The sequence below is a fragment of the Manis pentadactyla genome, chromosome 9 (genome assembly GCF_030020395.1).
Source record: "Manis pentadactyla isolate mManPen7 chromosome 9, mManPen7.hap1, whole genome shotgun sequence".
Lineage (NCBI taxonomy): Eukaryota > Metazoa > Chordata > Mammalia > Pholidota > Manidae > Manis > Manis pentadactyla.
Window position 1 is genome coordinate 98446778 of NC_080027.1, and position 15420 is coordinate 98462197.

At 35.0% G+C, this 15420-nt stretch overlaps 1 protein-coding gene across 3 annotated transcripts in view; it reads right to left on the bottom strand.

The window, feature by feature from the left end:
* Window positions 1-1171: 1171 nt before the first annotated feature.
* The window catches only part of AHCTF1 (AT-hook containing transcription factor 1), an 80228-nt gene continuing 65979 nt past the window's right edge, over window positions 1172-15420 (bottom strand). For 2 of the 3 annotated variants that reach the window (XM_036918398.2, XM_036918397.2), the window contains exons 28-34: window positions 14658-14861; window positions 13572-13983; window positions 11228-11436; window positions 7954-9757; window positions 5581-5714; window positions 4442-4524; window positions 1172-2881 (exon numbers count right to left, since the gene is read on the bottom strand). In XM_036918398.2, the coding sequence (XP_036774293.2) occupies window positions 2692-2881; window positions 4442-4524; window positions 5581-5714; window positions 7954-9757; window positions 11228-11436; window positions 13572-13983; window positions 14658-14861 (3036 nt within the window). In that variant the 3' untranslated portion in view covers window positions 1172-2691. The remainder of the gene's footprint in view (window positions 2882-4441; window positions 4525-5580; window positions 5715-7953; window positions 9758-11227; window positions 11437-13571; window positions 13984-14657; window positions 14862-15420) is intronic. The other variant, XM_057507865.1, reaches the window with a different exon arrangement.

Genomic DNA, 15420 nt, shown 5'->3' on the forward strand with positions numbered 1-15420 from the left:
TTCTGATGTAAGCTAATGAACTTTGGTGTGGGACTTGATCTTTTTGAAGAGGGGGCCTAAAAGCTGTAACTTTTAGTGTCTACTTCTACATCCTTAACTGTTTATAACTTGCAGTTAGTTGTTCTAGCAATATTAAAGGCCAATGAAAAATACACCTAGAATCAACTACTTTTTCAGTGTTTTGATGGGTTAGGTTATAAAATGGTTTCATTTCCCCTTATTTTTGGCCAAATGTACTTAATTTACTGATCACAAGTTAATTCTTTGACTTTTTTTGATCAGTTGCCTGAGAAACCTTAGAAGCCTTTAACAGTTGCTACACTTAAATTTAGTTATATATATATATATATATATATATATATATATATATATATATATGAAGCTCTTTAATTATGTATCTGCCTGGTTGCTGAAATATTTTCTACAATATAGATGGATGTTAAGGGACAGAACTGATGCCAACTGAAAATATACAAAGCAATATTGAATAGTGATAGACAAGAGAGAAAAAGCAAGTAGTGCAAGTGGCAAAGAAGAGCTCATATAAGGTCATCATTACATCATATCCCATTCAGGATCAGTTATTCTTAAACAAGCCTGTTGTTCTGTCCAGCATACCTGTATCCAAATCTCACTTGTCTTCTATGGTCATCTCAAAAGCTTGCATCTTTAGGAAATCTTCAAGATCTGTCTGGGTAGAATTGACTATACCTGATTTTCTCTGGGTTCCAAGATTATTTACCTTACTACTGTGGTACATACTGCTTTAAATTATTTACTTGCATAAGACTGTAAGCTGATGGAGAGCAAAGGATTTTTCTGTGTATCCTGTCTTACATGGCATCCATAACAGAAGGTCAAAAGTTTGCTGAATGGGCCAACTGTTCAGAATTACCTTAGAATTAATGAACTGACAATCAAAGATAAACAATTAGCACAAGGTTCTAGAATGAGTATAATCCATATTTTATCCTAAAATGTAGCAACACAGTTTGAAGAACAGTACATATTAAACACAAAGGCATTCAGGTTATAGAGTTCATACAGAATTGGTAATTTGCTAATGATCTATTGTTACTGAGGAGAAAAAAGTACATAATTAAAAGCAGACAACACAGGTCTATACTCACCAAACTGCATTGGTTTAAAAGATTATTAACATGACAGTACATCTCTTGTCAATTTTTTATTGTGCTACTTGCGCAAAGGAATGAAATTGTTTAGTGCATTATATTTAGACCTTTAAATTACTCATTTAACAAGTTTGTTTAAATAAACTTAATTATTCCATAGATGACAAGCAGTTTAAATACAAGTTTGATAACTATCATTAAAAAAATCAATAATTATTAACGCAAGTCAGACACATTTTTGCCAAGGCCACGCAACACTGATCACTGACCCGGCTAAAAGGCCGCATGTGCACCGCTACTTTTACACTGTCTGGACTCAGCACAGGCATTTTTATAATTTTCTCATTATACATGTTGTTTGGTAGAAAACGATGTCAAAAGCACACTGCTTAAGCTTCACACTAAAACATTAAAAGCTTCTTCAACAAAGAAGATGATCAATTATGAATGGTCCATTCATTACACACTATCAATTACCTGTTATAAGTTATTTTACAAGACTTATTTATTGATGCATTTTATAGCCTACATCAAGGATCACCACCTAGTTGCACACAGTCATACTGCAGAGAACAGTGTTTAATTTTTTTTTCCTTTTTCCACATGTACTCATCTCTTTCCCCAACCTCGCTAGTCTATGCCTGACGTCCTCTGAGAATCTGTCAGTTAAAACCTGAATATTAAGGGATTTCTGTGATTCAGTAGCAGGCTCCTTCACAGTAAGAATATAAAATTTTTTCAGACTTCTATCAATATTAGGCACACACAGGGTGCAACTAATAGCCATTAAACAGATTTGTTTTACATTTCCCTTCCTTCTCAAACCTTTTTAAGAAGTTGCTAGTGAGCAGTGAACCGGTCAATCTAACCTGAATAATTAGTCTCTGAATAATTAAGAGACTTTAAAGATAAATAGCCTTTCAGCTTGCTGAACAAGAATTGCCAACATTATATTTAACCAATTCATTACTTGGAAAATTACTCATTTGAGGTAGAATACACAAAATTTTTTAACTACAAAAAAATCAGCAAAATTTCATGCCCATAATTAAATTTCAACATAGTAACAGCCCCCCAAAATTATACCATCTGATTAGAAATCTTAATCACAGAAGCAAAGTGCATAAATTATAAAATAGCAATTAAAAAATAACAGTTCAATCACCCTCATTTAGAGATTGGTCTAATACTTTTAACTGTAGAGAAAGAAAATGGAACCAACGGCTGCTAGCATATAAAATTATTAAAACAGAAATCCCCTCTGAAAAATCTAACAGACACAAACTACTGTTAAGTATACACTTTATTTAACATTCCAGTAATAAGCCATATTTACATATTATATAAATGTATGAAGTCTTAATATAAAATAGAAAAACTGCCTGGACTAAAAGAATTACACTCCATATGGAGTTACTTTACTTACTGAAGACCTTTTGTTTACAAAAATTTACAATAATTTATATAAATTATCTTCTTCCAAATTAGGTGGTTTTTAATAATCCACACAATTCTGATGACTTTACAAATAGGTATACATTTAAAACTTGAAAAAAAATTACAGCATTTTTCTGCGTAAAACTTGTTTTGGAAAGGAAGACAGTTTCTTTCTGCTCCTTCCAGGAGCTTTTCCTGTTGCTTCTGTAGTTTTTCTTGGCCTGCTCTTTACTCCATCAGTCGGGCTTACCAAGGGAGAAATCAGCTTAATTTCTCCCGGAGGAGCTGACCAACTATCTTCTTCTGTGTTTCTGAAAAAAGATGTAATTCAAGTAGGAATAAACACATTGTAAAACAGTGGCTTATAAAACTGGCTTCCCAATTATACTGGAAAAAAACCTCAGGGGTTGATTACCCTTTCCTAGAACTTTCATTTTAGAAAAGGGTCATGAAGTGAAGCAGTAAGTCATGTAAGCTAATTAGAAGCGGAGTTAAAGTTTCACATGACAAAATTTTCCCTTTTTGATTGGGATTATGGTTGAATTTTCTGTTTTGTATGTATTAATAAATACTGCTGGGTAACAAGGATGGGCCAAGTATCAGCAGTCAGTACATGGAATGAGAGCCCACCATGCCCACGAAGTGTTTGACGAATGACAATTAGCAATTACGTACACATTTTCATAATAGGAAGTATGTTCCACAGATATACAAAGCCAATTTATCTGCACAGTCTTAAGGTCAAAAGTCTCATTAAGTCAGTTTTTAAAACAAGATAAAATGGATTACACTTTGTATTTTTATGAAATTCAACAATGCCTAAGCACAAAAATACCAAAATGGACTAATTTCCTCAAGAAGTTTTATTGCTATTAGTGAGATAATCACAGGATTTTTAAGTGAATGATTATTTTTACTAGTAGTTATCTGCCTTTATAAAGAAAAGGGGATAAAGGGTATTAAGATGAGCACACTTAATGTAGCGGGGGTGGGGCACGGGGAAGGCAGTATAGCACAGAGAAGACAAGTAATGACTCCATAGCATCTTACTACGCTGATGGATAGTGACTGTATTGGGGGTATGTGGTGGGGACTTGATAATGGGGGGAGTCTAGTAACCACAATGTTGCTCATGTAACTGTATATTAATGATACCAAAATGAAAAAAAAGAAAAAAAAGAAAAGACAACACTATGGAGAGAGTAAAAAGATCAGTGGCTGCCAGAGGTTGGGGGGGATGGAGGGAGAGATGAATAGAGAAAGCACAGAGGATTTTGGGGCAGTGAAATTACTCTATATGATATGATAATGATGAATGCCTGTCATTGTGCATGTGTTCAAACCTATAAGAAGTACAATGCCAAGAGTGACCTCTAATGTAAACTATGGACTTTAGGTGATAACAATGTGTTAGTGTAGGTTCCTCAACTGAACTGCCAGTGCAGGAGGCTACACGCATGCAGGGGCAGGGTATATGGGAACTCCCTCTACTTTATACCCAGTCTTGTTGGAAACCTAAACTGCTCTATAAAATAGAGCTTATTAATTAAAAATTTTTGAAAAAAAAAAGAAAAAAAAAGAAAAGGGGAAACGTCCCATGTCCCTCTCCCACCCACTGCAAAAACAGATAGATTCATTGGATACTGATGACCTCCACCCATGACTCCTTAAAAAGGTTGAATGGGCTTCCCTGACATATGAAGAAATCCACCCTCAACAGTGAAATCTAACAATTACAAGGAGTCGGTGCTTATAAATGCCCCTAAGAATCACCCTTTTCTCATGAGCTTAGTAATTTCTCATTTTAAGTTATGAAATCTAATTTTAAGAAACAAAATGGATAAAAAATTACTACATAGGCAATGTCATACCTGCTTTCTTCTTGTGTTTTTACAGCTCTTGTTCTTCTGACTTTTTGCTTTCCAACAGCTTCTGCTGATTTAACATAATCTTCCTGTGGGTTAATTTTTTTAAAAAGATAAATCTTAAATAATTAAACATTTGAAATCTAAACTGAAAAAGCTCTATCCTGAGTCAAGGAGTTTAGCCAAATAATGCTAATAAATTCAAACATAACAAATCATACACAGACTGTTTATACTTTTAGTAGAAACCTTGGTCATCTAGGACCACTCTTCATCCCTCATCCCCACACATCTCCAAGTCCTGTCAGTTTCATTTCGGAATGTTTCTATTGCCCATTGCCCTCTGGTTCCCAATGCCTTTGTTAAAACCAAGGCTCTCATCACCTCTTAATAACTAGGCCACCTTCCTCCTAGAATTCATTTTTCAGAGACTATTTCAACTCTGTACCTGGCTATTTGTTGGTTTGTGACAGCCTCCCCAACCCCAAGCATCACTGTGCTTCTGTGAATCTGGAGCTACTGTTTTCTCTCCCAGGAATGCCTGTTTCCTTTACTTTCTGTCTATAGGGTTTTCTGTGTAAAAATGATTCTTAGCATGCTGTGATATAATTATGTGGGTTTTTGCTTCTTTAATTTAACTGAGCTCCTGGAAGATAGGGTATTTGGCTGAATTATTTCTGTGTAAATATTTGCCCTTGCATAGTAACTGGCTCATAGCAGATAATTCAAGACAGATAATGTTGGTAAATATACAGGCTTCATGCTCCCTGAACTATTTTTATTTTAGGGTTATGTACAGTTAGGTAATGGAATCAACTCTGAAATACTGTCTCTCCAAGTGTGATCCGTGGATGTCACTTCGGGGGTTCAAGGTCCTACATTTTAAACATATCCAGATAATTCTGATGGGGCACCAAAACTTAAAAACCTTTCTTCTAATAGGAAATTTAAACTGCAGCTGCCAGTAATACACCATTAGTAATACAGATGTCTCAAAGGTAGGGTCCCCAAAAGTGTATAGACAAGGCAATTCTGGACTTTAAATATAAATGCTCTTTTTAAAGAAGTTTATTTAGGAAACATTGCTTTAAAAAATTAAAAAGCATGTTTAAACAAGCATACAAATAAAATTATGCATTTCTTACCAGTTCAACCACTAGTTTGGATGTATTGGACGTGTTTTTTTGCCTAGTCCTTAAGGTAGGAGGTGAGAAGACAAATTGAGAAGATAAATCTGAAACTAATTCTTTCAGCTGTGCAGGAGCCTCTATTTTTTTAGCTAAAGAAAAGAAGAAAAAACACTGCTTACTTACAAATATATGTGAGTGCGTATATACATGTCTTATTATTATTTTAAAGCTTTAAACAAATTATGCACATCAGAAAGATGTAAACATCCCCAAACTTAACACTCGTCTAACATGGTACCCATGTTAGCAGAGAGAAATGACAGGAAAAATTCCAACTCCATTTGGGTAAACCAAAGCTTTAGGAATATTTTATACTTCAAACTAAATAATGCTACAAGAGAACTTAAGGAGCACATACAAAACTGTATTATTCCACTAATTTTAATCTTTACTGCTCCTCAAACATTCTGGGAAGGAAAAACATCAATCTCACACATAACCTAAGCTAGTTCTGCTTCATAATTCCTATCCTTCCAGGAAAGTTTCTTTATAAAGTAATCTTATTTACAAAGAAGACAATCAAACCTTTCCTTTCAGCTCATTCTGAGCTAGTTGTTCCAAGTCAAGGGAACAAAAGAAAACTCCACATCATAAAATTAAAAGCAGATAAAGTAACAATACAGAAAAATAGGCTGAAAGGAAGATATTCTACAGATTAAAAAAAAAATGTGGTTTATGAACTGGTTTAAAATATGTAATTAAAAACACTTATCACAGACTTGATTTCAATTTTTTTTCTGCTTTTACTCCAGGGTCCCCATATTAATGGCAATTAGCAGTGTAACTAAGGAAGTGGCACAGTGCAGCTGAACCAGTCTGCTAGAGAGTAAATCCCAGCTTCTGGACTTACTAGCTGTGGGAACAAAGGCAAGTTCCTTATGTTGCTCTGGGTTTCAGTTTCTACAAAACAGGATTAAAATAGTGCCTAGAAAGTTATTTTGAAAAGTAAAGGATTAGAACAATGTGTGCTATATGGTAAGTGCTTTGTAGATGTTTGCATTTGTAATGATGTTGTTATTTCAAGAATATAATTTACAAATTTTTGAAATCTCAAATTTAGTTCAATATTATTTCACCTACTGGGACAATAAAGATTCTGTAAGATGTTAAATTCTGCTCTTAAAGGCATATGATTCTGAACAGAAGAAAAAATAGGGAGGGGTGGGATCAGAAATAAGTCCTCTCAGCTCCCAGGCAATAAGCAGCAGATGTGGAGTAAAGGCTGGGGTTACTGGGGCTAACCCCCTCTTCGGTGTTAAAAAAAAAACCCAAAGCATCTGTAGTCTATGAACACGATACCTTCAGTATCTTTGGCTTTTCAAAGACTAGTTCAGAGCCTTCACCTCCACTTCAAAGGAATAATTAAGGAAATACAAAAATAGACTCTTGTGCAAAAATGTCCAGGCCCCGTCATTCCTTCCATATGCTTCTATTAGCCCCTCAGGACTTTATTATAGTTCTTTGTATGTCAGTTCCTCACCCATTAGCCATTTTTATCATCTTGGCAAAGACCCACCCTACTGGGACATATTCAGATACACCAGTGTCTCGACTTTTTCTTCATTATCACTTTTACACCCTTTCTCTTAATTGCCCAGATAATTATGAATTTCTACATGTACTTTATGTATATCTGTGCTTTATACATGAAGAATTAAGATACCCTCACCCCTTTGGGGAGATACCACTCCTGCTAGGAAGGTATGAGTGATACCAGCCAAACAATACCATCACCAGTGGCAAAGAGGAAGGCAGGGCATGTAACTGTGCAGCTGATTTAACAGGCAACAGGGAATATGGATTTAGATCATTTCTGTATTCTAATCAATAAAATTCTGTTTCCTTTCAAAGCAATCTGAGGTTGTGGATATTAGTTGGACATGAGCCGAACACAGTAGTGCTTAGATGAAAAATGTTGATTCTATCTGGGGATAAATCAAAATTAAGTCACTTAGGATATAAGGGCAGAAAGAAGAGAAATTATACTATTAAAAAAAATTATACCTATGTCAAGTAAACTTAGAAGTAAAGAGTAATTTTGAACCAGAAAATTCTTACACCTAAAAATAAAAGTAATTTTGAACCAGAAAATTCTTAAACCTAAATATAAACTTTGAAATACAAAATATTTTCATTTCACTATTAAAAAAAACATTAAAAAATTTTTTTTGGAGGGGGCAGGAATTTCCTGTAACTACAAATCATTTTTAGGAGAAATAAATTACTGCCTTACATCAAACCAAATCACACTTAAAACAATAAAATTTTAAGCTGAAGACTTTGAATGAGATAAGAATTTTGCTTTGAGTAGAGATGTTAATAAAGTACCTTTCTCTTTCCTTGGAACTTTTCCCATAGGAGGAGAAAATAAAGACTCATTTGTTGATTCAGAAAGGTCCGGCAACAAGATGGCCTTGCTGGATCTAGTTCTTGTGCTACGAGAGGGTTTTGTCAGAGCAGGTGTGACAAGCAGTTTTTCCTCTTGGCCATCTGGTTCTGCGTGTGTCATTCCTTTATCTATGCATTTTTCTGACAGTGAGCATAATGGACGTTTTTGGCTTTGATTTTCAGTCCTTTTTGTAAGCTTTTTCTTAGCGCTCAGCTCAGTAGTAAATTCCTCATTTGGCACTAAAGCTAGTTTTCCAACATCAATATTTTCACTCTTAGCTGGGATATTTCTTGTAGATTTCCTTTGGATGCTGAGAGCTTCTCTCTTCTTGGAACATCCTGCTTCCTGAACAATTTTAGATCCTACATCTTCAGAGGAATTAATTTTTCTTGGTCTACCACGTTTCCTAGGTATTGTAGGCACATCAAATTTTGCTTCAAGAGTCAAGTGGGATGAATCAAGTTTAGAGCCTTCCAGAACATCTGAGGCACTAACTTTTCTCTGAACCCTTCTAGTAGGTAGAACAGGCTGTTCACTGGACTTCCCATCTTGTTTATATCCTTTGTTTCCAGAAGCTTCTAAATTAGCACCTCTCAGTTTTCTGGTACTTCTCGTAGGACTTGTTGTTTTATTAACTTTTAGATCATTTACAGTTTCAACACTTTCCTCATTTTCAACAGATTTTTTAATTCTCTTAGGAGTCCTTTTTGTAACAGATGAAAGCTTAACTTCTTTTCTAAAAGAAGTTTCTTCAGTTGCTGGTTCCAGCAGCTGAGATGATTTTAACCTTCTCAATCTCCTACTTGGAGTAATCTGTAATTCTTGTTCCACAGAATTAATACTTTCTAATGTGTCTTGATTAATCTCTCTTTTGCTTCTTCCTCTCCTAGGTGTAACAGAATTTTGAGGTAGTTGCTGGTTCTGAGATATTCCTGTGACATCAGAACAGGCACTTTCAGAAGCCCCAGAGATTTTTGTTTTCCTAGTTTTCTTCATAATTGAAAGCCCCAGCATCTGAGGAGCAGCAACTTCTGCTGACTCTTCCTGCTGTGATGTGATATTCAGGTTTTGGATACGTTGTCCTCTTGTGCGAGTTCTGGAGGAAATCATGTCATTAACTTGGCTGACATTTACAGTCACTGTATTTGTTTCCTGAACAGTCTTAAATGTAGATTTGACTACCTTGGAACACATTACCTTTTGGTTTATTAGAGGTATGTTTCCATGAATGGACTGTTCCATTGTATCTGAAGTAATTCCTTTACTTCTTGTGTCTTTAATTACATCTAATAAATTTTCTGCAATTGCTACTTTAATCGGTTCAGGCACATATGGTAATGTCTCTGCCTTTTGGGGCTCCTGATCACTAGTTGTGACAGATGGCTTCTCTGCAACATGCCCATGATTACCATCTTCCCCACTGTGGACATGTTTTTCCTCAGTTGCCGTGTTAGTTGCTTTAGCCAACACGCCAGATGCTGCAGAATCACCTATCTCTAGTTCCCCTTCTTCACCTTCCAGGATCAAGGTAAAGTTGCTCTGAGCCACAAAAAGTTCCCCGTCTACTTCAGCAATGTCACACTCAGCAGAGTCTTTATTATCGGGCAAGTCACAAAACTGTTGCTCAATGGCATCAAAATTATATTGAAGCTTAAGAGTTCCTGAGGGATACAACTCCTTAAATGAAAGATTCCTAGTCTCTCGTCCTGAATCTTGAACTTCAAGCTTTTCATATTCAGTCACCTAAAATTAATTAAAGAGAAGAGATTGGTTAAAGAGTTTTAATGTATATATTATTTTAACCTAAAGCATAAAGTTTTTTGAACAACCATTTCACCCTTGGTGCATGAACTATTAAACTGTATTTGATACAGCATATACTTATGGGTTTACTTTATAAAATATCCATTTAAACAATCAGACTTTCTCACTCAGTCAATACAACTAGACAGAAAAAGATTGAGATTCTAAATGGAATTAAAGTAGAAATTCCCCATATCCCTGGTTTAAAAACAGTCTTAACAAAACTGAAAATTCTGATGTGAACAGTTGTGAGAAGAATTAAGGACTTACTCTACTCTCACCCACAAAAAAAATTAACTGGAGAAAAGAAACAAACCCCCACACTGTGTTTTAATAATGATAATCCCCAAATTACCTAACTAACCACACTTTCTAAACAGCATGATCCCCATAAGGTTGAAGAAGAAGTCACCTACATAAGCTCCCTTGGGCTAGACTCAATCCTCTTCCCTTTGCTGGGGCTGCATAAACCATGAAATTCCTAAGGCTTTCAAGTTCAGTACCTCTCCTGCAAGGGTTTGGTGGAAGAAGGAATGGTCCTTGCATTTACCTTTTGGTAAGGGAAGGGGAGAAAAAGGAGGAGGTAGAGAGTAACAGAGAGATCTCCTGACCAAGAAGGTAGAACATTACCACCCACTTAGACAATGACATTTTCCCATTCCCCAAACATTGTGAGATGAAAGACTGGAAATATCCAGGAATGAGGGTTCCCACATACACCACACCCACAATTTTTACTGGCTTCCCAACTGAAGGGATAGGGAGTTTATCCATCTATTTCACAGTGAAAATACTCATGACAATGAATATGGACAACAATGTATTTTTATGAGTTAAGAAACCCCCAAATGCTATATAAACAAATTTCTATAAATAATTAGAAGAGGTAGTTTTTCTTCATCTTAATTTCTTTTATCATTTATAAAAGAGATTTGATGGAATTTTTAGAAACTGTAAGTCATTTAAATATCATAAAAACAAAGACAGAAACCTTTTTGGAGTGTATAGAAGTTAAACCTCAGCCAGCTGAACATCATTCTCCTGGAAGTATGCATGGGGGAAGGCTCCTATTTAACTGTATTCAATTATTTTCAAATACATGCTCTGAATAGTTTAGATATCATATTTGTCTCTGGAGTAGCCAGTACCTGTTTTCTTATAGGTAAAAGAACTTTTGTTTAAAACAGACACTAGGCAAAAATTGTTAAAATTGTGACTTAATACAGCCGTAAAACAATTTCTTAAAGGATGTGTTGTTTCATGCTGCACAAAAATATTTACTCACTTCTTAAAAAGATTTTTATAAAGAAGCTTTTATATAGCAGTTGAAAAATGAATGCATTAGGTTTGAAACCTAACTAAATCAAAACTGAAAGACTGACAAAGAAGTAAAAAATTAATTTTTTTTACATGACTTTCTTGAGTATCAGGAGGACCATCAGAAATTGGAGGCTTTTCTTCTTGTAAGTCAACACTTGCTTTTAGTACACCAACTTCTACTTCACAGTCTTCTTTTAAGTTCAGTGCTACTTCCCGGCCAAGCCTATGTTCCGAGAGAACAGCACTTGCAGAGAGAACAAGTCCAGAGCTTCCACTATCACCAAGGACACTGGCCACAGCTGAAAGGGAAACTAAGAGTTAATTTCCCATATTTTAAATTGAACAAAATGATATATGCACTGTTTGAGGTGCAAACAGAAGGGAAAAGGCTACACTGCATTTGAGAATATTTCCTTGAAAAATAGTCATATTGCAAGTGTCTAACATCTTAAAAGGCAAAAGCCTAGGAGGACTACGTATTAATCCTGTTTTCATCAGTATCCAATCATTCATTTGAAACAATACATATTTGCTTTCCACAAAGAAAAAGCAAAATAAATTGTACTTAAAAAAGGACACTGTTTTTTCTCAACTGGAATTTAATTCTTGCCCTTATTGTGAAACTTCAATATGGTAACTGCTTTGAGAGCCTCAGACATTTGCTCCCTATTAATCTCAAAATTATGTTTACCCAGTGACTATTAGCCAGCTACTATCCTTGTTGAGCTCTTGGGAGATCTCTTTTGGCAGAAAGCATCCAAATGGCCACAAATATATTCTAGTACTGAAAAAAAATAGGCTGGGGGAGGTGGGCAGGTAGAGTGCAGCCCATTTAAAAAAAAAACAACCCTCCTTGTATATCTTTCACCTTCCTCTTTGCCAAAGTTTTATATGTCATTAACACTCATAGACCATTTAGAGTTTGTGAATGCCACAAAATCCAAAACACCTCAAAGGAAAAATAAATCTAAATAACAAAAAACACTTCAGTGTTCAACAAAAAAAATCAATGAATAGGTTAAAAAGAAGGCCAACTAGGAAAAAGTATTTTCATATTTCTAACAGGGAATGGGCTAGTATCTCTAATACACAAAGACTGCTTGTGAATTATGAAACAAAGTGAAAAAAGTTTTTCTTCATCACTTCTCACTTTTGGCTTACCTAAAGGTAATGTTCCAAGTGTCTTACTTGTATCAATTTACTTAATCCTCACATCCAAAGTGGTAGTACTTTATCCCCATTTTATGGATGAGAAAACACAAACCCACATGGTTACACTACTTATCCCAGATCTAAGTAAGTAGCTAGGATTCAAATCTAGCCTGTTTCACTCTGGAGTTTGTGCTATATAATCAATCCCACACAAAAACAACACAGATTTCTATTTAAGACTGCTTAATCTTTTTAGGAATGATTAAGGAAGATACTGCCATGAACATCCTCATCTACTATTTACCATTCAACTATTTTAGTGGAACACAGCTTATCAAAAGAGTAATGTAAATTTCTAGACATATGCTATTTATGCAGATAGTCCTAAATTCTTAGAGCAATTAGCAATGCTTATGATTATTAAACACCACAGCCCAACTTTCACTGCACTTGCATCTTACAAAACCTTAGTTCAGCTTAGGCAGAAAGTATTTCTCAGAAGACATTATGACACAAATTTTTATATGTATTTTGTTTTTAAAGTTAGAAGTTATCTTTAAATAAGCTTGTTAAAACTGTGCAGGACTAAGAAACATAAAAACAGAGTGCTTTCTGATCCACCAATTCTAAGCCAAGCCTCTCCCTTTCCTGCTGTTCCCCTGGCCCCTTGTATGCCCCTCAGAATAGCATTTACTGAACTATGTTATATGTGCTTGTTTATACAGTCCACTAGGCTCTAAGTTACATGCAGGCAGGTGACATATCTACTTTACTTACTATTTGATCATCAACACCTAGCACATGCACAGAAGTGCATCTGTTGTACACACTGAAGGGCTCAAATTTTTTTTGACAGATAATTAACTTCTTGATTTTGGAGCAGTTCTCCAGAAAGTTGAGGCTGCCAGGTAAGTTTAAGATTGTTCTAACAATCTAGTCTGCGTATTAATATCATTTTTTGTAGATATAGGAGGTCCTTAAAAGACTGCCATATGACATTTCTTCCTTAAATATTACTGTTCTTTCCCAAATTTCATTTCCGAATAAAAATAACTCAGGATACATACATAAGTTCTCCTTCCCTCAAATAATGAATGAAACAATGTAAATAAACCATATTTTTAAGCAGAAAGAGTATGATCAGTATTGTGTTTGAATCTCCTATACTGTGATTATAGAATTACTCAATTTTGCTACTTTTCTTATTGTGGACAAAATCCTATCACAAATTTTACTGAGGGACATTAATGGCCATTCTGAATATTTGGAAATGAGTTCTTACCCATTTGTTTCTCTTGGTCTGGAGGAGTAACTTCTGATTCAAACACATCTTTATCAAGTACCTTCTCAGTCTGTTCAGTTAAATTAGATATAATTTCAGTGGAAGAAATTGCTGCCTTAGAGGCCAAGATAGTATCTTCAAAGTCTTCTGGTGATGGTGCATCCTGATACTCCAAGGTAGTCTGGTCTGACCTGGAAGAAGCATTGGTATTTTCTTTGCTCATATCCAGTTTCTCCAAACTTTGTGAAGGTGTATCCTGTGACCTCACATCCATTTCCAGATGGTCCTTTTCAGGGCTACTCATGGAAAAAGATGACTTATCTTTGTTCTTCAGCCATTCAGTTTCTGCTGGAACTCCATCTTTATGGACAGGTGTAGTAACAAACACTTTTGTTTTGCTTTCACCTGTATCCTATTAAGTAAAAGGTTTTGAAAAAACATTTATTAGTGAAAATCAATTAAGTCTCAGCTACCCATCCCAGTCACACCAACCCTTTCTGCATTCAGTATTTCTCCAAATTCTCTTCCAAAATTTCACTTATTCTAAATCCATTCTCTTCAGATACATGATTAAAAGTTAATGGTTGTTAAATGTTTCCCTAACTGGTAATAAATCAGTATTTCCAAAAAAATAAAACTTAAATCAGGTTAAGATGACCAATAATCACCAAATTGGTTCCTATTAACCTACTAGAGTGGAGCTCTAAAGACACACCCTCCTGAACAGATAACCAATTAGGAACTTAACAGAATTAACACAATACAGGTTAAAAAACAAAGAAACAAAAAATATAGACTAAGAATTAAGAGGCCTTGATTCTAGTTCCATTTCTTCCACTAAACAATGATTTGATAACAGTCAGTTTACTTGGTGCTTCTGAGCCCTATCTTTGTCACCTGTAAATGATGGGTTTGGCTTAGCCAATGCCCTAAATTTTCCTTCTGAATTAATGTTTTCTGATTTCATGACTATCTGCAAGACTGTATACAAAAATCTATTGATATTATTTAAACTGACTGAGCTAAATTTTTACTTGTAGATGTTAATATATTAAGTCTTTTTGTTCCAACTATTGTCAAACTTACTCCAGCAGTCCATTTTGTGGTCATGCCTTCTTCCACAAAGGAAATTCTAGTTTCTTTAAGTCGTAAAGGAGGAGTAAGAGACCTTCCAGGTGAAAGAGAGGGCGATGCTATAGGTGTTGTTCGAAGACCAGACCTTAGGATGGATTGAGGAGTGAACTCGGCGAATCCAGAGGAAGTTACTGACATGGCCAAAGTTTTAGCTTTCTATGACAAAGAGCACATGGAATCCCACCACTAATGTTTGCAAAAGGCACTTACATAAGGACAGACAGGGTCAGGTGAGTCATAATACTAGCTATTATTCTCATAATAAACACAATCAATAAAAAGCTTCATTACAGATTACTAGAAAGGAAACAGAAAAACTCTACTCCAAGCTTTCTATATGTAAGGCTACAAAGCATAAAAGTGCATCCATAATCATTCTAAAGGACTAGGTTAATTCCCAGCTTAAGCCCAACTTAAAAAATAAAATGCTGAAATAAGTTGAATTATTGCTTAGAATTCAGGTAGGTGAAAGAGATGATAGTGTGTCAATGGAACTTGGCTTAATTAAAGCAAGCTAATCTAAGTTAATGAAACATTTAAGAATGTTTTAGAAAAAATACTTCATCAAATGAATCCAACAATACTAAATTATTTAAAAGAATCCTCTGAAGACTTAGAATAATGAATAAAAATAATCAGCATAGAAACTAGTTAGTAGAAATAACTCCTTCACTAACTTCTCTAAAGGACTGGACCCTATTAGGTTACTGAATTC